The following is a 23,488-nucleotide window of genomic DNA, read 5'->3' as shown; positions in this document are numbered from 1 at the left end:
TTCAAGCGAGAACGCGCGGTTAAGGCTGGTTCTCACTTGGCGAAAAAATGCATTTTTCGCCACGCGACTTGATACCGGCGAATAAAATAAGCGAATTTTCTTCAATTCGCCGTCAAAATCGCCGGAAAGAGTCCCAAAGCGACAGTTCTATTTTTTTTCGCTAAACGCTCGGCGAAAAATACTTCAGCCAATCAGGTTCAGGTAGTGGGACGGGGCCCGGGGGAGTGTGCTACGTCGCCAATTTTAAGCCTTGGCTACTTGATGTAAAATAACCATTGAGTTCTAATATATATATTCCTATCTCTATGAAAATAACAGAGGTAAGTTTAGGCAAGTTTTCACGCCTCTTATTTAATTTTTTAAGAGCAAAATACGTACGCTAGCTAAAATTGATATGTTTCTGTTAGATAAATATGGATTTGTCAAAAATTATTTTAAGGAGTTCAAGGAAATAACTTGGTTCATTTTTAAATAGAATACAAGTTTGAATTTTTAGGCTTAAGACGCGTAAAATAGCGCTTGGCCTGCTGAAGCGTTTATTTAAAATATTGCGCGCAATGAGAACCACTCCACCAGCGACTAAAATATCGCCGGTTTTTTTCGCCACGCGAAAAATTCATTCGCCGCGACTATTTGCCAAGTGAGAACTAGCCTTTACAATAGTAACTAATTTTTGGAAAAGTGACTTTCAGTAACCGAATTTGAAAAAAGTGACGGATCCTTATTTCCCAGCCTGTCAGGCTGTAGCATTGACAGCTAGCAGACGACAGTTTCGGCGGCAATTTCGCCGGTTTTAATTGAACTTTTCTTTTATATTTCTAATTATAAGTTCTCTTTTAATTAATTAATCTATATCTATATAAATCAAAGTCCTGACTGACTGATTGACTGACTGACTGACAGACTGACTGATAATCAACGCCCAGCCCAAACCGCTTGCCCTAGAAGGCTGAAAATTTGCAGGAACGTTACTCATAAGTAGTAGGCGCGTACTAAGAAAGGTTTTTCCAATCCGTCGCCATCTTAAAAAATGGCGCCCAGAAATGTAAAAATCCTTCTTTATGCAACAAAGTCCGCGCGTTTCAACCGATTTCGCAAATATTTAGTACACTGCTTTCCTTTAACCTATAAGACGGGCTGAATGCTCTTTTGGGCTCGATTTGTTGCCATCTTTTAAAATGGCGGCCAGAAATTTAAAAACCCTTCTTTATGGAATAATGTCCGCGTGAAAAGTAATAAAAAAATGTTCCGACGGGCTGACGGGCAACGCCGAGTGCCTTCGCTCCTAGGGTGGTACAAAAAAAATTGATCATCAGTAAAATCTGCCCATTCTTTGTATCATTTTGATGGAAGTTCTTATTATACGCGAGCGACGCCGCGGGTGACAGCTAGTTAATTACTAAAGTTAATTATGAATTTACTTCGAAACGTCCATGAAGGATTGAAATCTCCCATTGAAAATGTTAACCCTAATTTAGTTAAACGCGTCTACCTCTATTATCATTATAAATGTGATGCTTTCAATGATGTTGTGAGTCATTTAAACGTATTTAATTAAGATTGTAGTTAATTTAATTTAATTTAAATTAAATTAAATTAAGGGTTGGGGATCGAACGCTACAGACATTATGTTCTTGGGTTCGTCTCACTCAATTGAGTCGTCATAGGGTAATTTTATTTAAAGTTTAGTAATAATTAAATGTAATTAGAGTTAATTAGGATAATTATTGATAACATTTAATGGAAAAAGGAGGCTAGAAACGTGCCTAGTATCCCCGAAATTCAAAAAGCCTTAGTTTTAATGGGTGATAAAGACTCCAGCTTTGAAAATTCCCGGGAATGGATTGGATCTGTCGAAGTTGCTCTGTGTTTGGATTATTTTTATAATGTACGTGGAATATTTAATTATCATTTAATGTAACATTATCTAACCTAATTAGAAGAATTAAATCATTAATTCTAATGAGAGTTATTTAATTTTAATTTAATATTATAGGTTCCTTGTAAAATAATTCATGTTAAAAGTGGAAAAGATTTACCAAATTATGCTGAAGTTATCAAAAATCATTTTGAAACAATTGGAGCTCCAATTATGATGGGTAATTAAATTATAATTAATTATTTTTTAATTAGTTAATTGATTAATTGATTATTTGTTAAGAAATTAGTTTTTTTAATTGTCATTTGTATGTTTTTCTCATTTCAGGGGGTGATGTTGATGCTTCATCCAAAGGAATTCTGGGAATTTGTCAATCTGAAACTGAATTATTTTTCCTTATTTTGGTAATTAATTTTGATTATTTTAATTTGGGGAAATTAATTATGAATTTTGTGACTTAATTGTTTGTTTGTTTGTTTTTTTTTTTTAATTTGTTTAGGATCCTCATTATGTTGTTGTCACTCAGGACTCATCAGAATTGGAAAGTAAGGGTTGGATTTCATGGAGGAATGCTGAAACATTCATGGATTCGTCCTTCTACAACTTGTGCTTGCCACAATTCAAATTTAACCCGTGAAAAAATTAAACAGGTTAGTGAAGTTTCAAACTTCCTACTCCCAATTTGGGAGAATAAAGCTCATAAGCCAATTTATTAGGGAAAATTATAATTAATTTGGGAAAAATGATAATTAATTTGGGGAAAAATTATAATTAATTTGGGAAAAATGATAATTAATTCGGGAAAAATGATAATTAATTTGGGGAAAAATGATAATTAATTCGGGGAAAAATGATAATTAATTTGGGAAAAATTAAATTCAAACTTCCTACTCCCAATTTGGGAGAATAAAGCTCATAAGCCAATTTATTAGGGAAAATTATAATTGATTTGGGAAAAATGATAATTAATTTGGGAAAAATGATAATTAATTTGGGAAAAATGATAATTAATTTGGGAAAAATGATAATTAATTTGGGAAAAATGATAATTAATTCGGGAAAAATGATAATTAATTCGGGGAAAAATGATAATTAATTTGGGAAAAATGATAATTAATTTGGGAAAAATGATAATTAATTCGGGAAAAATTATAATTAATTTGGGGAAAAATTATAATTAATTTGGGAAAAATGATAATTAATTCGGGAAAAATTATAATTAATTTGGGGAAAAATGATAATTAATTCGGGGAAAAATGATAATTAATTTGGGAAAAATTAAATTCAAACTTCCTACTCCCAATTTGGGAGAATAAAGCTCATAAGCCAATTTATTAGGGAAAATTATAATTGATTTGGGAAAAATGATAATTAATTTGGGAAAAATGATAATTAATTTGGGAAAAATGATAATTAATTTGGGAAAAATGATAATTAATTTGGGAAAAATGATAATTAATTTGGGAAAAATGATAATTAATTCGGGAAAAATGATAATTAGTTTGGGGAAAAATGATAATTAATTTGGGAAAAATGATAATTAATTCGGGAAAAATTATAATTAATTTGGGGAAAAATGATAATTAATTTGGGAAAAATGATAATTAATTCGGGAAAAATTATAATTAATTTGGGGAAAAATTATAATTAATTTGGGGAAAAATGATAATTAATTCGGGGAAAAATGATAATTAATTTGGGAAAAATTAAATTCAAACTTCCTACTCCCAATTTGGGAGAATAAAGCTCATAAGCCAATTTATTAGGGAAAATTATAATTAATTTGGGAAAAATGATAATTAATTTGGGGAAAAATTATAATTAATTTGGGAAAAATGATAATTAATTCGGGAAAAATTATAATTAATTTGGGGAAAAATGATAATTAATTTGGGAAAAATTAAATTCAAACTTCCTACTCCCAATTTGGGAGAATAAAGCTCATAAGCCAATTTATTAGGGAAAATTATAATTGATTTGGGAAAAATGATAATTAATTTGGGAAAAATGATAATTAATTTGGGAAAAATGATAATTAATTTGGGAAAAATGATAATTAATTTGGGAAAAATGATAATTAATTCGGGAAAAATGATAATTAATTCGGGGAAAAATGATAATTAATTTGGGAAAAATGATAATTAATTTGGGAAAAATTATAATTAATTTGGGAAAAATGATAATTAATTTGGGGAAAAATTATAATTAATTTGGGAAAAATGATAATTAATTCGGGAAAAATTATAATTAATTTGGGGAAAAATGATAATTAATTCGGGGAAAAATGATAATTAATTTGGGAAAAATTAAATTCAAACTTCCTACTCCCAATTTGGGAGAATAAAGCTCATAAGCCAATTTATTAGGGAAAATTATAATTGATTTGGGAAAAATGATAATTAATTTGGGAAAAATGATAATTAATTTGGGAAAAATGATAATTAATTTGGGAAAAATGATAATTAATTTGGGAAAAATGATAATTAATTTGGGAAAAATGATAATTAATTCGGGAAAAATGATAATTAGTTTGGGGAAAAATGATAATTAATTTGGGAAAAATGATAATTAATTCGGGAAAAATTATAATTAATTTGGGGAAAAATGATAATTAATTTGGGAAAAATGATAATTAATTCGGGAAAAATTATAATTAATTTGGGGAAAAATTATAATTAATTTGGGGAAAAATGATAATTAATTCGGGGAAAAATGATAATTAATTTGGGAAAAATTAAATTCAAACTTCCTACTCCCAATTTGGGAGAATAAAGCTCATAAGCCAATTTATTAGGGAAAATTATAATTAATTTGGGAAAAATGATAATTAATTTGGGGAAAAATTATAATTAATTTGGGAAAAATGATAATTAATTCGGGAAAAATTATAATTAATTTGGGGAAAAATGATAATTAATTCGGGGAAAAATGATAATTAATTTGGGAAAAATTAAATTCAAACTTCCTACTCCCAATTTGGGAGAATAAAGCTCATAAGCCAATTTATTAGGGAAAATTATAATTGATTTGGGAAAAATGATAATTAATTTGGGAAAAATGATAATTAATTTGGGAAAAATGATAATTAATTTGGGAAAAATAATTAATTTGGGAAAAATGATAATTAATTCGGGAAAAATGATAATTAGTTTGGGGAAAAATGATAATTAATTTGGGAAAAATGATAATTAATTTGGGAAAAATTATAATTAATTTGGGAAAAATTATAATTAATTTGGAAAAAATTATAATTAGTTTGGGAAAAATGATAATTAATTCGGGAAAAATTATAATTAATTTGGGGAAAAATGATAATTAATTTGGGAAAAATGATAATTAATTCGGGAAAAATTATAATTAATTTGGGGAAAAATTATAATTAATTTGGGGAAAAATGATAATTAATTCGGGGAAAAATGATAATTAATTTGGGAAAAATTAAATTCAAACTTCCTACTCCCAATTTGGGAGAATAAAGCTCATAAGCCAATTTATTAGGGAAAATTATAATTGATTTGGGAAAAATGATAATTAATTTGGGAAAAATTAAATTCAAACTTCCTACTCCCAATTTGGGAGAATAAAGCTCATAAGCCAATTTATTAGGGAAAATTATAATTAATTTGGGAAAAATGATAATTAATTTGGGGAAAAATTATAATTAATTTGGGAAAAATGATAATTAATTCGGGAAAAATTATAATTAATTTGGGGAAAAATGATAATTAATTCGGGGAAAAATGATAATTAATTTGGGAAAAATTAAATTCAAACTTCCTACTCCCAATTTGGGAGAATAAAGCTCATAAGCCAATTTATTAGGGAAAATTATAATTGATTTGGGAAAAATGATAATTAATTTGGGAAAAATGATAATTAATTTGGGAAAAATGATAATTAATTTGGGAAAAATGATAATTAATTTGGGAAAAATGATAATTAATTCGGGAAAAATGATAATTAATTTGGGGAAAAATGATAATTAATTTGGGAAAAATGATAATTAATTTGGGAAAAATTATAATTAATTTGGGAAAAATTATAATTAATTTGGAAAAAATTATAATTAATTTGGGAAAAATTATAATTAATTTGGGGAAAAATGATAATTAATTTGGGGAAAAATGATAATTAATTTGGGAAAAATGATAATTAATTCGGGAAAAATTATAATTAATTTGGGGAAAAATTATAATTAATTTGGGGAAAAATGATAATTAATTCGGGGAAAAATGATAATTAATTTGGGAAAAATTAAATTCAAACTTCCTACTCCCAATTTGGGAGAATAAAGCTCATAAGCCAATTTATTAGGGAAAATTATAATTGATTTGGGAAAAATGATAATTAATTTGGGAAAAATGATAATTAATTTGGGAAAAATGAAAATTAATTTGGGAAAAATGATAATTAATTCGGGAAAAATTATAATTAATTCGGGAAAAATTATAATTAATTTGGGGAAAAATTATAATTAATTTGGGGAAAAATGATAATTAATTCGGGGAAAAATGATAATTAATTTGGGAAAAATTAAATTCAAACTTCCTACTCCCAATTTGGGAGAATAAAGCTCATAAGCCAATTTATTAGGGAAAATTATAATTGATTTGGGAAAAATGATAATTAATTTGGGAAAAATGATAATTAATTTGGGAAAAATGATAATTAATTTGGGAAAAATGATAATTAATTTGGGAAAAATGATAATTAATTTGGGAAAAATGATAATTAATTCGGGAAAAATGATAATTAATTTGGGGAAAAATGATAATTAATTTGGGAAAAATGATAATTAATTTGGGAAAAATTATAATTAATTTGGGAAAAATTATAATTAATTTGGAAAAAATTATAATTAATTTGGGAAAAATGATAATTAATTCGGGAAAAATGATAATTAATTTGGGGAAAAATGATAATTAATTTGGGAAAAATGATAATTAATTCGGGAAAAATTATAATTAATTTGGGGAAAAATTATAATTAATTTGGGGAAAAATGATAATTAATTCGGGGAAAAATGATAATTAATTTGGGAAAAATTAAATTCAAACTTCCTACTCCCAATTTGGGAGAATAAAGCTCATAAGCCAATTTATTAGGGAAAATTATAATTGATTTGGGAAAAATGATAATTAATTTGGGAAAAATGATAATTTGGGAAAAATGATAATTAATTTGGGAAAAATGATAATTAATTTGGGAAAAATGATAATTAATTCGGGAAAAATGATAATTAATTTGGGGAAAAATGATAATTAATTTGGGAAAAATGATAATTAATTTGGGAAAAATTATAATTAATTTGGGAAAAATTATAATTAATTTGGAAAAAATTATAATTAATTTGGGAAAAATGATAATTAATTCGGGAAAAATTATAATTAATTTGGGGAAAAATGATAATTAATTTGGGAAAAATGATAATTAATTCGGGAAAAATTATAATTAATTTGGGGAAAAATTATAATTAATTTGGGGAAAAATGATAATTAATTCGGGGAAAAATGATAATTAATTTGGGAAAAATTAAATTCAAACTTCCTACTCCCAATTTGGGAGAATAAAGCTCATAAGCCAATTTATTAGGGAAAATTATAATTGATTTGGGAAAAATGATAATTAATTTGGGAAAAATGATAATTAATTTGGGAAAAATGAAAATTAATTTGGGAAAAATGATAATTAATTCGGGAAAAATTATAATTAATTCGGGAAAAATTATAATTAATTTGGGGAAAAATTATAATTAATTTGGGGAAAAATGATAATTAATTCGGGGAAAAATGATAATTAATTTGGGAAAAATTAAATTCAAACTTCCTACTCCCAATTTGGGAGAATAAAGCTCATAAGCCAATTTATTAGGGAAAATTATAATTGATTTGGGAAAAATTATAATTAATTTGGGGAAAAATTATAATTAATTTGGGGAAAAATGATAATTAATTCGGGGAAAAATGATAATTAATTTGGGAAAAATTAAATTCAAACTTCCTACTCCCAATTTGGGAGAATAAAGCTCATAAGCCAATTTATTAGGGAAAATTATAATTGATTTGGGAAAAATGATAATTAATTTGGGAAAAATGATAATTAATTTGGGAAAAATGAAAATTAATTTGGGAAAAATGATAATTAATTCGGGAAAAATTATAATTAATTTGGGGAAAAATTATAATTAATTTGGGGAAAAATTATAATTAATTTGGGGGAAAATGATAATTAATTCGGGGAAAAATGATAATTAATTTGGGAAAAATTAAATTCAAACTTCCTACTCCCAATTTGGGAGAATAAAGCTCATAAGCCAATTTATTAGGGAAAATTATAATTGATTTGGGAAAAATGATAATTAATTTGGGAAAAATGATAATTAATTTGGGAAAAATGATAATTAATTCGGGAAAAATTGTAATTAATTTGGGGAAAAATTATAATTAATTTGGGGAAAAATGATAATTAATTTGGGGAAAAATGATAATTAATTCGGGGAAAAATGATAATTAATTTGGGAAAAATTAAATTCAAACTTCCTACTCCCAATTTGGGAGAATAAAGCTCATAAGCCAATTTATTAGGGAAAATTATAATTGATTTGGGAAAAATGATAATTAATTTGGGAAAAATGAAAATTAATTTGGGAAAAATGATAATTAATTAGGGAAAAATTATAATTAATTTGGGGAAAAATTATAATTAATTTGGGGAAAAATGATAATTAATTTGGGGAAAAATGATAATTAATTCGGGGAAAAATGATAATTAATTTGGGAAAAATTAAATTCAAACTTCCTACTCCCAATTTGGGAGAATAAAGCTCATAAGCCAATTTATTAGGGAAAATTATAATTGATTTGGAAAAAATGATAATTAATTTGGGAAAAATGATAATTAATTTGGGAAAAATGATAATTAATTCGGGAAAAATTATAATTAATTTGGGGAAAAATTATAATTAATTTGGGGAAAAATGATAATTAATTCGGGGAAAAATGATAATTAATTTGGGAAAAATTAAATTCAAACTTCCTACTCCCAATTTGGGAGAATAAAGCTCATAAGCCAATTTATTAGGGAAAATTATAATTGATTTGGGAAAAATGATAATTAATTTGGGAAAAATGATAATTAATTTGGGAAAAATGATAATTAATTTGGGAAAAATTATAATTAATTCGGGAAAAATTATAATTAATTTGGGGAAAAATGATAATTAATTTGGGGAAAAATGATAATTAATTCGGGGAAAAATGATAATTAATTTGGGAAAAATTAAATTCAAACTTCCTACTCCGAATTTGGGAGAATAAAGCTCATAAGCCAATTTATTAGGGAAAATTATAATTGATTTGGGAAAAATTATAATTAATTTGGGAAAAATTATAATTAATTTGGGAAAAATTATAATTAATTTGGGAAAAATGATAATTAATTCGGGAAAAATTATAATTAATTTGGGGAAAAATTATAATTAATTCGGGGAAAAATGATAATTAATTTGGGAAAAATTAAATTAATTTGGGAAAAATGATAATTAATTCGGGAAAAATGATAATTAATTCGGGAAAAATTAAATTAATTCGGGAAAAATTAAATTAATTTGGGAAAAATGATAATTAATTCGGGAAAAATGATAATTAATTCGGGAAAAATGATAATTAATTCGGGAACGTGATAATTAATTCGGGAACGTGATAATTAATTCGGGAACGTGATAATTAATTCGGCAAAGTGATAATTAATTCGGCAAAGTGATAATTAATTCGGTAAAATAATAATTAATTTGAGAACGTGATAATTAATTTGAGAACGTGATAATTAATTTGAGAACGTGATAATTAATTCGAGAACGTGATAATTAATTCGGGAACGTGATAATTAATTCGGCAAAGTGATAATTAATTCGGCAAAGTGATAATTAATTCGGTAAAATAATGATTAATTCGGGAAAAATGATAATTAATTTGAGAACGTGATAATTAATTCGGGAACGTGATAATTAATTCGGAAACGTGATAATTAATTCGGGAACGTGATAATTAATTCGGGAACGTGATAATTAATTCGGGAACGTGATAATTAATTCGGGAACGTGATAATTAATTCGGGAACGTGATAATTAATTCGGGAACGTGATAATTAATTCGGGAACGTGATAATTAATTCGGGAACGTGATAATTCGGAAAAGTGTAAATTAATTCGGAAAAGTGTAAATTAATTCGGAAAAGTGTAAATTAATTCGGAAAAGTGTGAATTAATTCGGGAACGTGATAATTAATTCGGAAACGTGATAATTAATTCGGAAACGTGATAATTAATTCGGAAACGTGATAATTAATTCGGAAATGTGGTAATTAATTCGGAAATGTGATAATTAATTCGGAAACGTGATAATTAATTCGGAAATGTGGTAATTAATTCGGAAATGTGATAATTAATTCGGGAACGTGATAATTAATTCGGAAAGTGTGAATTAATTCGGGAACGTGATAATTAATTCGGAAACGTGATAATTAATTCGGAAACGTGATAATTAATTCGGAAACGTGATAATTAATTCGGAAAAGTGTGAATTAATTCGGGAACGTGATAATTAATTCGGAAAAGTGTGAATTAATTCGGGAACGTGATAATTAATTCGGGAACGTGATAATTAATTCGGAAAAGTGTGAATTAATTCGGGAAAACAAAATACGAAACTCAAATTAATGTTGTCAACCAAAAATTTAATTTTTAATTTCTCTCTGAATTAAATTAAATATATTAAATTAAAATTAAAATCAACTAATATTTTTAATAGATAAATATCACTTCTATGACAATTAATTAATTAATTAATTAATTAATTATTAACAAAATTTAAATAAATTAAAAACAACAAAATTTGGCACATTTTAACAATTAACTTTTGACCAGTAAGTAAATATTATATATTTTTCTCGTCTTGGGGTTGAGTATTGTGGGTGACTTCTTGGTGTGAGGCGGCGGTGGTGCTGGGTGTGGCCCCCTGGGTGGTGGAGGAGGCGGCGGCGTTTAAGGGGGTTTTGGGGGGCAAGAACCCCTTCCATAGTTTATGAACCTCGTCGGGCAAATGTTGATGCCAACTCTTCAAATAATAACGCGTATATTTCCTCAATTGTTTAAATTTACAAAAAGTTGCGTCACCGTCCGACACTTGCTTCGTTTTGACCAGAAAACCATTTTGTTTAAAAGTGTCCTCCAATTTCTGTCGAATTATGGTTCTTTGACTAGGTTTCCTACGGGCTCTCGAACCGAACTGATCCGTTCTCCCCATCGCGATCTCTCGATTACTACCACTACCCCCCGCTGAATCGAACTGAATCGTTCTCCCCATCGCGTTACCTATTTCCGAACCACCTTTTTGTCCTTGTAATGAAAGGGACATGAAACCCGGTGGTAATAGTTTCTGATTGGTTGTTGGGCCGCCGTATGACGTAGATGGTAAGGGACACTCTGATTTAATAAGGCGCGGGCAATCGGTCCATTCATTCGGGTCGTAGAGTCCGAGTTTCGTGTCTTGGTGGTCCATTTCGACAGGGAAATGGTCCTCGCGTTGCTGGCAGGATAAGTCCAAAGGCGCGTCTTCGTGTTTATCCACCATGCTCAAGTACTTATTGTAGGGAACTACCCTCCTGGTTGTAGTCGGTTTCCTCCTACGTTTCTTCCCATCCTCTACCACCAATTCTTGTTTAACCTCAACGTCCTCTAAGTCGGAATCGGGTAACATTTTACCATATTCCAAGTATTGTTGTAAGACACTGGGTTTATTGGCGACGGTCTCTTCTTTTCTCGATTCCGATGTCACTTCCATTGGTTGAATCTCGCGCATGTGTGTCCCGCCCCCGTTTTCCCTATGAGGTTTGGGAGCTACCAGTAACTCCGGACCCGCGCCACCACTAGACCGACTTTCTTCCAGAACTTTAAAATTGGTTTTTATTGACGGGGGTGGCGGTTGGTTTCTGGGTATGGCTGGACTGTCACTTGAAAGTGACCAATTGGAGACCATGATTTGTTTGGTGCCGTGTTCCTCGCGTAGTCGACATTCGGCGTGAACTTTCCAGACTTCCCCCGTCGGTGTACCACTCCTTCGTCCCCCTGTCTCCGATGAGGTTTTTTTGCCACCGTGTCCATTTTGAATGTCCTTGTTCGACCTAGGGAAGGGAATTCTATGGTCACGTGTCTCGCTTTCGGGTGAATAATTTCAATTCATGACGTTACCTGTCCCGTCCTTCGTCTCTCTCGGACGTGATGCTCTCTGATGGGATGAAGTTATGAAACTTGAGTCCCTTCCTTTGATTGCGTTTGTTAGCTTTCTTGTTGCCAGTCGTTGTCCCCGGTGGTGGTAGTCCGTTGTTGTTCTTGGTTTCTTGCACGGTACATCTGTGTTTGCGTAGAAAGGACGGTTTGACGCCGTAGCTGCGTCCTTGCAGAGGCGAGAAGACGCTGTAGAGATTTCCGTCAGAAATGTGAAAGAATTTTTGCGAGTATCCGAATGGTCCATCACCACCACCACCACCATCACCATCCTTACCTTCCCTGATTGTATAACATTTACCATTGACACTCGTTTCACTACCCCTTTATATTACCTACCTCTAGCTATAATACAATTACCAACCTATGAATAGCTACACTGCGCCTTTAGCGTGTTCCAATAAACTGAGCTGGTAATTATGGGACCGAAGTACATGCAGTGGGACATGGGGGTTCTATCAATCTCGAGTCCGAAAATGTAACCAATATGTCCGATTTTTCCAACCCTTCCACAAGGAACACGTCCCTAAATTGATTTTGAAGTGTTTTACCAATTACGTAAGAAGCTGACCATACCATTCTGAAGGGTCATCCTTAAAACACTTGTAACAATATTAGGGGGGTGTCCCATGCAATTGTACTTCGGTTGTAATATAATTACCCTTTTTGGTACACCCGGTTTAACCCTTGTAAAGTACTTATTCTTAATCCAAGAAATAAATTTAAACTAAGTTACGATATATGACCTCTAATTTGACCTTGGGATCCTCTCCACCCATTTCCATTTAAGGAAAAACATTCGGGAATAGTGCCAAAGAAAAGATAACCGCGTCCCACCCTGAAACAGAATCCAAAGTTTATAATAACTTACGTGTTTTGCTTGTTGAGACCATTTTGCGTATCTTGCTGTTGTTGGTGGTGGTCAAGTTGGTGGTTAAGAATGCTGACCGCCCCGGCGGCAGCGGGGGGATGTTGACATTCTTGCTCGTTTATAAACGTCATGATATTGTTGCAACTGGTACTCGTTTGTGGTTTCTGTTGTTGTTGCTGTTGCTGGTAATCCTTACCAAGGAACATCACAAACAAATGGCGTTCGCGTCTGTCCCAATTTTACCTCATTCTAAAGATATTAATTCAATTACTTCCGTAGCGAAATATTAGCTAGTCTTAGTTTGTTGGGTACGACGTGGCGTGTCTGTCTGTGTCTGTTAAGAGATGAATTTAGCTGTGTGTTTGCGTGTGTTGGGCCAATCTGCTGGCATAAGTACTATCGTCACTAGCTGAGAGAGAGAGAACCGACTTTTTACAGAAATAGCTTGTCTTAATTTGGCAAAGTTTCTACCCCAGCAGCCCTCCTTCGCCTGAGAAGGAAATCATCTCCCAAAGACAGAAGAGAAACGCGAGAAATAATTTTGCCTTTAAACCCCCAAAAGAAAAACCCCCAAAAACACTTTGATCTAATTTAATTTAAAGCTATAATTTATAAAGGTCACGTGTGTTATCGTTATATAACAAGTATTATCCATGATATGTTTTAACGTGATCGTGTGAAGGTGCCTTAAGCCAGCCATAGAGAGAGAGAGAGAGAGAGATCTCGAATTCCTCCCTCTTATGGTAAAGAAGAAATTCCCTCTCCTTGCATCCGGGATCGGGATGATATGATGCCGCCAATTGCTCTTGAGCTTCTTTTTCTTTCCCCCCATCACTTTTTTGGCGCGAAACGCATCTTCTTCTTCCTCGTGCGGTGCTCCCGCGTAAAACTTAGTGCGCGTGCTCTCTCTCGCGCTCTCTGTCACGTGGTCGACTTTTAAAAAGACTTAAGATTTCGACAAATAAGGTTATAACATCTTTTTTTTACTAGGCTACCCATCGGAATATTTTAAAAATAGGTTTTTTGAAAACTTGAGATTATTTCTCTCGGTATTCAGTTTTATTTGCCAGGAGTTTTAAACGCGATAATTAAAGGGACAGTGTATTAAATTAATTATGTCTATAATGGGTCGTCTTCTATTTTAATAAAGATAAAGGTTATATTGAAAACCCCGTAAGGTTAGCTTCCCTTCGAATAAAAAGTGTTTATATTGAATCAATACCCCGTAAGGTTAGCTTCCCTTCGAATAAAAAGTGTTTATATTGAATCAATACCCCGTAAGGTTAGCTTCCCTTTGAATAAAGAGAGTTTATATTGAATACCCCGTAAGGTTAGCTTCCCTTTGTTTGTTAAATGAATATAAATATAAAACTTTACTTACCAATTCCAATTGCGGTTTAATCATTGAGTTTAAATTCATTTTAAAGTACTTAATTAAATTAATTAATTTAATTAATTAAATTTAATTTGTGGGTAATCGTGTCTCGTTTGAACCGCGTTGAATTTGGCAATAAGGCTGTTTGGCAAAGAGATCTAACTCTCCGCAAGCCCACGAGTAAATTCCTAGTTCATTTTTTTGTAGCTACCTTTTTTTCCCTTTTAGGGTAATAATAATTGGCCCACCCTACCTTCGCAAACATTTTTATTTCGAGTGTGGGCCTAAACACTAACCCTATAGAGCTAGCAGACGATATTTTACACTGCCTACCCCCTTTATAAAATATATACCTTTTCCGTCCAAGGCGCTCAAATATTATAATATATTAAGTTTCAAAAAATTCTTAAAAACGACTTTCTTTTTTGAATTCAGTATTTTTATTATATTTTAAAGTCCAATTTTATTATAATTATAATTATAATTATTATTTTTAATTATAAACTTAATTATAATTTACATTTGAAACTTGGGTCTCTTTTGTCGACTTTATTTCGGGAATTTTTCCCGAATCGAATGAAGGTTTCGGCTTCGGGTCCCTCGGGTTCTTTTCGGGCCATGATAATCCAGGGTTCCCTTATTGGTTCCCGTTCTTCCGGGCAAGGTTGGGCGTTGTCCCATCGGATTATTTTGGGTCCCACGACCACGGGACCGGCGACCGGGGCTAGGTTTACCCGGCGTCGCTTGCGTCCAAATCTGATAAAGTTTTCGCCGGCTTTTTTCTGCTGTTGAGATGAAGGATCGTTGTTTAATTCGTTTGTTGTGATCCTCTGATCTTCGAAATCCATCAATCTCGGGTTCGTCGTTGGTGCTTTGGAATTCAGGTCTTGGGCTAAAACTTTTCGTTTTGGGGGTTTTAATTAGTTGCATTGCAAATGGTTTCAAAATGAATTCGGGAATTTTGGTACAAAATTGGTCAGGGATTTTCAATTCAATATGGATGCGAGTATACTTACTGGCTTTGTTCTTCAACATATCTCCCAAAATCAGGTTTAAAATGTCCGTAAATACCTTTGGTTTTCTATCTACACCTATTTCTTTGGCTACTCGCGACTGTCCAGAGTCTCTCATGCCCCTGTTGACCAGATCATCATCGTAAACCGGATAATCCAAGTTCTTCTCTAAAACCATGGGTGGTACCATCCCCATCCCCCCTGGCCCCCCACTAATTAGTATCATTAACAAAATTAAATCCGGGAAATTCATTTTTAAATCTTAAAATACTTGAAACTATGGCTCTAAGCGATACACGGCCGTACCACGCATACTCTGGATAAAATGATGGTCCGGGAGCTCGGAACCTACCTTTATATAGCGGAGGTATTAAGTATATGACTCATCTCCCTTCAAAAGCTCAGTATTGTTAAAACTAAGTCGTTCCGGTAAACCCAATAAGTTGGTAACGGTAGGTGAGCCCATTCTCTGTAGAATTTACAAGCGAAAACGCTAGGGCATCGTTCATTGGCTAGAAACCTTTATAGTGGAATCAGATTTTGGTCAGACGTATAGTATAGTACCAAAAGGTTATTGTTTATCGTGAAGGCCTTCCAAGGCTGCTTTTCTCTTCATTACCTTAGTGCTCTAGAATGCACGCGGGTAAGGATATGTTTTAGGTTATTGTTTGGGCCCCGGGAGACGAGTAGTCCATCAGAAAAATTGGACATAAATAAGGAATATGGTGGTAGAATGATGTCTTAAGTACTTTTGACAGCGCTGCTTATTTTATCGCCGTTCGAAGTTACCTACCTACTTGTTATCTCATGGGGAATCAGTATAGATTCTAACCTAAGATAACCGGAAGTCTGGTGCATGGTACTGGTGGTCAGATGTCCATTTAGGGATTATTGGCCCCGAAAAAATATTTACCATCAATCATAGACCTAATATCCGAGTTACTTAAGTGGTACGCCCGCTTATCTTTTTAGTACTAGATGGGTTAATTTAAGGTTAAAGGTTATAGTAAATTCAAAAGATAAACGGTGGTCAAATCGAACAAATTTTATTAATAAAAATAATGGCCATTTTTATTCTTCCTTCTTGAGGACACGGACAGTGTACTTGGCGCATGCCAATTGTTGCTCGCCACTGCTCATGATAACTTCCCCGTAATAGTCGCCCTAATGTTCATTAAGTTAATTAATTAATTAAGTCTTTTAATGTTGTTTGAAAAAGAAAATAATTAATTCAGACTAACAACTGCCAGTCTAACTAGGGTGTCGCTTAGATGCGGTATCTTAACATTGGCGTCATTGACTTGGTACCGTCCTTTGGTGAAGGGACAAGTACAGGGTTGACTAGCCGGAAGTAATTTGCATATTTCGTCTTTCATCAATTCCGCCAGACTGCAGAAACTGTACTCGCTGAAAATTAAATTAATCAATTTTTTAAAATTGAACTGAACTGAACTCTAGTTCAACTTTCGGTTATGAACTTTTAGCTTTGCAAATTTCGTGGAAAAGTAATTAAGTTAAACTAACCATGATCCAAATGTCCTCATACACGGAATTCTAAGGTCAATTTTGTTCCCAAAAAGTTCGATTGGTTTATAAATCTTCAATTGAATCTTGCTGTCCAGGGGAATATCGGTGTCAAAGGTCACGTCCAAAGAGAACCGTAACTCGGCGTTTAACCTAACAGGGTCCGGTCGAACCTTAACTTTGTTAAGTCGGACAGTGTCGTTACTAGACTCATTGTCATCTAAGAAGGAAAAAAAAATAATTTCAAATTTAATTTTTAAATACAAGTTTATATATATATGGCAAGGCTTAATTTATTACCACACGTGCTATATGTAAATAGTGGTCCATTAGTGTCGGGAACTGCTGCTGGGGTTTCGGTCGTGGTCAGCGTTACCAGTTCGTCATCTTCAGCCTCGGTTGTTTGCGCCCAACAGTTTGCACCGAATAACAAAAATAAGAATGTATAACTGACCACAAACATTTTTTTTTAAAAAAGGCTTAAGAATATCCTGGAATTTTTTTTGGGGTTTATTTTAAAGCTAGCTTGGTAGACAGCGCGTACTTCTGAATGACTCCAGGCTGACAAATATCCTATCTGTGATTTGAAATTTGTAAAGAAATCCCAACTTGAAATTGATACCGATTATTTTTATCGAATTTAAATATTTAACGGATTATTTGTTTTAAAAATATATAGATTGTCCTCAATCATGGTTTCATTTGAATTTGAAATGGTCTCTTGACACTTAATACCAAATACCCGTAATGTTTAATAGGGCGAAAGGGCACGCGCTGCCATTAGCCTATTACCGACGTTTCAATCGGAGTTTGCTTAAATATATAAAAGTATAAGTTAAAGCCTTTCACTTTTATAAGTAAGCAATTTGCGCGTGAACCCCGTAACCCCCAAAGCACGCGCTTTTGAAATCTCGAGCTGTTTAAATATTAAAATGGAAACCTTGAATCAGTTTCGAAATGAAAGACAATGCGCATTGGCAAGTTTAAAATAAACTTATTATTTATAAATTATAATTATATTATATTAATTTCAAAGATATATCGAATCGGAGGTCATTTGAAAAGTATTATATTTTTATTTCAATGAAATATACGAATGATAGGTACGGAAAAATTTACATAAATGAATAATTAGCAATTAAAGGACTTAATTTTAACTCGTTAATACAATTGATGGTCAACGAAGAAATATCTATATTATTTTTAGTATATCCTATAGAGGAATGGCACCCCGTCTTTACGCCTATTATGATTTTAGCCTTGACATGGTAAAGGGCTGTCATTACTCTATATATTTTTTTGTTTGTTTGTTTGTTTGAAAGTGGGTAGGGGTGAGACCAGACTTAATCTATTTTAATGTTTGTTGGGCGGTTTTCTGGACATAAGTCGTCTCCTTCTGCCGACCAACTCGTCTCCTTTTCTCCATATTGCGCAGCCGCACGAGCCACGTATGGCTATGACGCTCCAACCAATGTCCCCGCTGACCGTGATGACTTTACCGTATGTCCAGATAAAGTTCTCTTTGCAACGGGAATTCCAAAGCTATAAAGAGAATCTTAATTTTAATCTTAATTACTTAACGGGAATGGGTTGGACACGGTGGTACTTACTTTTTTATTGATTCCTCGGCATTCAATCAACGTCCTGGAGGAATAGTAAGCGGAATGGACATTGTCCATGGCTTCAATAGCCGAAGAAGCGCAATACGTCTCGAAAAAGTACTGATTGACCACTGTTCCGTTAACGGGGATACGTTGAAGGACGGTCAACCGGTTCCCGTAAGGGTCCAGGGCTTCCGAACGAGCCACCCAATCACTAACGCTTGGACAGACATCGTGAGCTACTTCCGGTCCGCTGAAATAATCGGACCATCGACTTCCATCCCGACGCGATGCCTGTTCGGACTCTTCCTGAAGGGAAGCGTCCGTCTCGTGGGGTAGCTCGTCCGGTTCCGGGAAATAACTGTTCCTCTTGGACAGACTTCTAAATAAGATAAACAAACCCAATTAAGTCAACGCATCTCGATACAAAGTTTTAGTCGGTGGTACCTTTTAGACTTGATCCTTTGTCGGGAAAGAGAGTCCTTGGTGATTAGTCGATAGAGCGCGGCTTGATGATTGGCCGTGGTAAAGTTGTTGACCCAATTGGGTTCGGATGGCATCAAGACGGGAAAAGAATGGTCGGAATTGAGCTGGGGTAAAGCCGTCGGTTTCCTAGGCGAAAATCGCACCAATCCCAAACGAACAGGAACCTTAAGTTGTCGGTACTTGGTTCTAAATCTCGGGTCACTCTTGGAGGGCGAATATTCCTCTTCGGAGCTTTGTCGCCAACCGAACTCGTTTTTGTTCCTAAACTTGTTAATTTCGGTTGGTTCCTGAATGGGGTTGCCTCCGGAGGACTTCCAAAGGGCCCTTAACCGCGACAGAAAAGTCTCGGCTTCTTCCACGACGTCATTCGAGGTCCGTGAGGCGCTGATGACGCTCAGAAGGATTAGGCACGTCGCCATCTTGACGAAAGCGTAGTTTGAGCCACCGATTTTGCCGGACAATAACATGACGACCAATGATTTCCACTCTGCTGCCAAATGGAATTAAGTCAAATCTAATCTCGAATGACGCCTTGTAGTTTCAATTACGTTAATACTTACAGTCCCAAAAACAATTATTTAATTAACAATGCCCGTTAATGAGGAGGGACAATCTTTCAACTCGCGATTTGACAATCCGTTTTCGACACCAAACTCGCGTCGAAATGATCCCGAAGAAATAAAATCATTTCTTCAAAGGAGCTAGGAAGCCGCGGATTAAAATGAAGAAATTGAAATCTCGTCGGCCCACTCGGCCTACAATCGCCGTTTAAGAAATGCTCTTGTTGTTGAAACGGCGGCAGCGACTGCGGTCAGCCTTTGACCAAAAGGCCCAAAGGATTCGGGTAGAGCCGATTACGAAACGGAAAATGATCCCCGAGTGATATTATTTCTCTGGAATCGTTCACGTGCATAGGCGGTGGTGCTGGTGACCCACGGTGTGTGTGAGTGTGTCCAGGGAAGAAGGGGGGGGTTGAAGGGGAGGCCAGAGGAAACGGTCAGCGACTACTTATTTCTTTCTGTTTTTTTTTTTGCGGTGTCCCCACCCCGGATAATGGCAGTAATTACAAGGGTTAAGTTCTACGCGCGAGAAATCTTCGTTAATCGAATTGGAAGTAGTACAGTTATAGGCAGGACCTATGAGAAACTCCCCTGGTACTTACAGCCTTGTCTCTATTGTTTTCGAAAAGATGATATTAATAGCACGTGGTTTTTCACGAGAAATTATTTAATACGCGCGAGAAATCTTCGTTAATCGAATTGGAAGTAGTACAGTTAAAGGCAGGACCTATGAGGAACTCCCCTGGTACTTACAGCCTTGTCTCTATTGTTTTCGAAAAGATGATATTAGTAGCACGAGGTTTTTCACGAGACATTATTTAATACGCGCGCGAGAAATCTTCGTTACTCGAATTGGAAGTAGTACAGATAAAGGCGGGGGCTTTGAGGAACTCTGTGGGTACTTACAGCCTTGCCTCTATTGTTTTCGCAAAGATGATATTAATAGCACGTGGTTTTTCACGAGAAAATATTATATACACCCGCGCGCGAGAAGTTACGTTGTGGGTGGAGCGTGTTTTTGGCGCGTGATATGAGCATCGTGAAACTCGGGCGTAGTAATGGCACTACATTACGTTTGTACGTATTAAAATCTACGGGGAAAATAACAGCGAGTGCCGCTAGTCTATTATTAGTAATGTTTTTGGGAACTTTGGTCGTAAAATAGTAATATAATATTTTTACAAAATCTTCTTCGGATTGAAATATTACAATTTCTTTTCTTTTTCTTTGTTGCCGTCTGGGATTAATTATAACAATACTTTCTTTCTTTTCTTCTATATTTTTATCGGGATTTAGAAATATCGGTATAGAGGCGGAGTTTTACCAATGGTCGAAAGTAGTCCGCACCGGGGGCGTTGGGTCACTTTACGGAATGGTCAATTGTCGTGCCCCGAAAGAATTTCCAGCAACGCTAATTGCGGCGGATTGTGGTAATTAGCTTTTTGTATTACGTGCCTACAAGAACCACCGTTGTTTTGCCCTTCCTTTTTCTAAGAATAGAAATTAAATTGTAGCCCCCCCTCCCTCAAAATTAAGTGGTCCTTTACTATTTTGGGAGAGCACAACCCTTCCCTTCCCCTCGGGGTCCCACCTTAGTTTAATAAAGATGTCAAAAGTTTGCTCTTTAGGCTTAAACACCGCAAAGATTAATTGATTCGAAAAGCGTGGTGGCGTTAGAAGTTTGTAATTTGAAGTATTTGTAGGCGGGGTTACGTAAGTAAGGTGAATTGACCCGCGGTCATTTCCTACGCTGGCCGCTGGCCGAGACTCCCACTTACTTAATAGAATTACGCCATAAAATTTACGGTTATATTAACTCGAGGGGAGGGTGAGATAACCTTTGACCCTTGAATTAAACCGTTCTTCAATGAGAAGAAATAATTTTCTTCTAACAAAGGTATAATAAAGTACCATCTCGTTTTCAGCATCAAAAGCGATTAAGTTTCATTTGTCCGGAAATAATTCCATTATACTACATATCAACGCGAACTATTTTACAAAGTGCAACCGATAAAACACCCTATTTAAGGCCTTTTAAACGGTCTAAGTACCTAAGAACGAACGACTTCGTATTTTGTAATCGTGTCACGTTCCCTTTAATGTATCGCGTGCTCGAATAGCACGCGCTATATTTAAAGTGAAAGTGAACGCTGATTCTACTCATATTCAATCTATGAAGCTTTCAAGGTGTATTTGAGCGTTTCATCACACCTTTTCCTATAACGTTCGTTTTCACGATTTCGAATCACGTGAATTCCGGTTCCGGCGCGATTACTCTTGGGGGGTCGGCTAATTGCTATGGTATTACAGTTTGTTTAGCCCTTTCCGCTCACCAGGGAGCTAATTTTAGAATTCCATATTACGACATAATTAAAGATAATTGGAGAGACGTGACGCTGTTGTATTGTATCATGCTCTCACCCGTTTCACCCTCACTTTAAATTTGAAGCCAGGGTGCGAACTTTTAAAGTGTGTTTGTTTATTTATTTTTACACCCTTTGAAAGTGATATATATTATTTAAATATAGACGGAACAATTAGAGTAATTAGGCTGTGACGTCAACGCCCAATTTATTTATTTATTTATCTATTTAATTTATACGGGTATAATTCTATGAGAGCGGTAGCTCTCTTAGATAAGACTTCATACTGCTCTTAATGTATAAGGAGGGTTTTTTGTTTGGATGTAGTTTTTTTTGTATTGTACTAATTGGTTCAAAAAAAATCCACTGAACTACAATTCGGACCCTTAATATGTGGTTAAAATTTCAAAGAGATCCATTAATTAGTTTATTTTATAAAAAATAAAGTTGCTAAGGGTGGTTTTCATTTCCATAAAATTAATCACAGATTTTGACGAAAAACTGGAAATTTCCCATAGAAATAACGTGGGAAATTTTCCAAAGTTACAAATTTTGTCCATACCCTTACAAAAATAACTATACGTTAGATAGATTTGAAAACGGTCTTAAATGAAAGCCCCATATCCATAGTTGGCGCCTATTTTTTTTCGTCAAGAAAAATTAAGTTTAAGTACTGTTTTTCATAGTTTTAATTACATGCTCCGACTTACGTGGTTTACCCTGAAACTATGGAACCTGCGACATTTTAGCATGAGTAATGTAGTGTATGAAGCGAGTTTGGTCGTTTTACCGCGGTTATAGTCAAATTCTTGGAACAAATAGCTAGCTTAATGGACATTTTATCTTTTCTCTGCTTAGGTTAAAGCTACTTAAACTTGATTACCTTGTGGGTGCTTGTAGGTACTTGTGGGTGCTTGTAGGTACTTGTTGGTGCATGTAGGTACTTGTGGGTGCTTATGGGTACTTGTAGGTGCTTATGGGTACTTGTAGGTGCTTATGGGTACTTGTAGGTGCTTATGGGTACTTGTAGGTGCTTATGGGTACTTGTAGGTGCTTATGGGTACTTGTAGGTGCTTATGGGTACTTGTAGGTGCTTATGGGTACTTGTAGGTGCGTGTGGGTGCTTGTAGGTACTTGTGGGTACTAGTAGGTGCTTGTGGGTACTAGTGGGTGCTTGTGGGTACTTGTGGGTACTTGTGGGTGCTTGTAGGTACTTGTGGGTGCTTGTAGGTACTTGTGGGTACTTGTGGGTGCATGTAGGTACTTGTGGGTGCTTGTGGGTGCTTGTCGGTACTTGTTGGTGCTTATGGGTACTTGTGGGTACTTGTAGGTGCTTGTGGGTACTTGTAGGTGCTTGTGGGTTCTTGTGGGTACTTGTAGGTACTTGTGGGTTCTTGTGGGTACTTGTAGGTACTTGTGGGTTCTTGTGGGTACTTGTAGGTACTTGTGGGTTCTTGTGGGTACTTGTAGGTACTTGTGGGTGCTTGTGGGTGTTTGTAGGTACTTGTGGGTGCTTGTGGGTGTTTGCAGGTAC

At 34.0% G+C, this 23,488-nt stretch overlaps 4 protein-coding genes across 4 annotated transcripts; 1 reads left to right on the top strand and 3 right to left on the bottom strand.

Moving 5' to 3' along the window:
* Positions 1-437: 437 nt before the first annotated feature.
* Positions 438-22,846, top strand: LOC149612777 (ufm1-specific protease 1-like). The gene is made up of 7 exons (XM_089858201.1): positions 438-1,531; positions 1,602-1,668; positions 1,751-1,888; positions 1,997-2,099; positions 2,207-2,283; positions 2,379-2,529; positions 20,888-22,846. Exons 1-6 carry the CDS (start codon positions 1,515-1,517, stop codon positions 2,514-2,516), a joined length of 540 nt encoding a protein of 179 aa, XP_089714327.1. The 5' UTR covers positions 438-1,514; the 3' UTR covers positions 2,517-2,529; positions 20,888-22,846.
* Positions 10,813-13,513, bottom strand: LOC149612780 (uncharacterized). Its single transcript, XM_089858252.1, has 3 exons — positions 13,033-13,513; positions 12,126-12,443; positions 10,813-12,058 (listed from the first exon to the last, which is right to left on the bottom strand). The coding sequence occupies exons 1-3, from the start codon at positions 13,236-13,238 to the stop codon at positions 10,813-10,815; spliced, it is 1,770 nt and encodes a 589-aa protein (XP_089714378.1). The 5' UTR covers positions 13,239-13,513.
* Positions 16,443-17,469, bottom strand: LOC149612779 (uncharacterized). Its single transcript, XM_089858278.1, has 4 exons — positions 17,245-17,469; positions 16,945-17,164; positions 16,662-16,827; positions 16,443-16,584 (listed from the first exon to the last, which is right to left on the bottom strand). Exons 1-4 carry the CDS (start codon positions 17,405-17,407, stop codon positions 16,492-16,494), a joined length of 642 nt encoding a protein of 213 aa, XP_089714404.1. The 5' UTR covers positions 17,408-17,469; the 3' UTR covers positions 16,443-16,491.
* Positions 18,278-19,498, bottom strand: LOC149612778 (uncharacterized). Its single transcript, XM_089858251.1, has 3 exons — positions 18,993-19,498; positions 18,555-18,927; positions 18,278-18,486 (listed from the first exon to the last, which is right to left on the bottom strand). Exons 1-3 carry the CDS (start codon positions 19,496-19,498, stop codon positions 18,298-18,300), a joined length of 1,068 nt encoding a protein of 355 aa, XP_089714377.1. The 3' UTR covers positions 18,278-18,297.
* Positions 22,847-23,488: the final 642 nt, after the last annotated feature.

The sequence above is a fragment of the Phalangium opilio genome, unplaced genomic scaffold (genome assembly GCF_054372755.1).
Source record: "Phalangium opilio isolate 3A_F unplaced genomic scaffold, DU_Popi_V2 ptg000232l_1, whole genome shotgun sequence".
In the NCBI taxonomy this organism is placed as follows: Eukaryota; Metazoa; Arthropoda; class Arachnida; order Opiliones; family Phalangiidae; genus Phalangium; species Phalangium opilio.
This window is presented reverse-complemented; position numbering and strand designations above follow the sequence as displayed.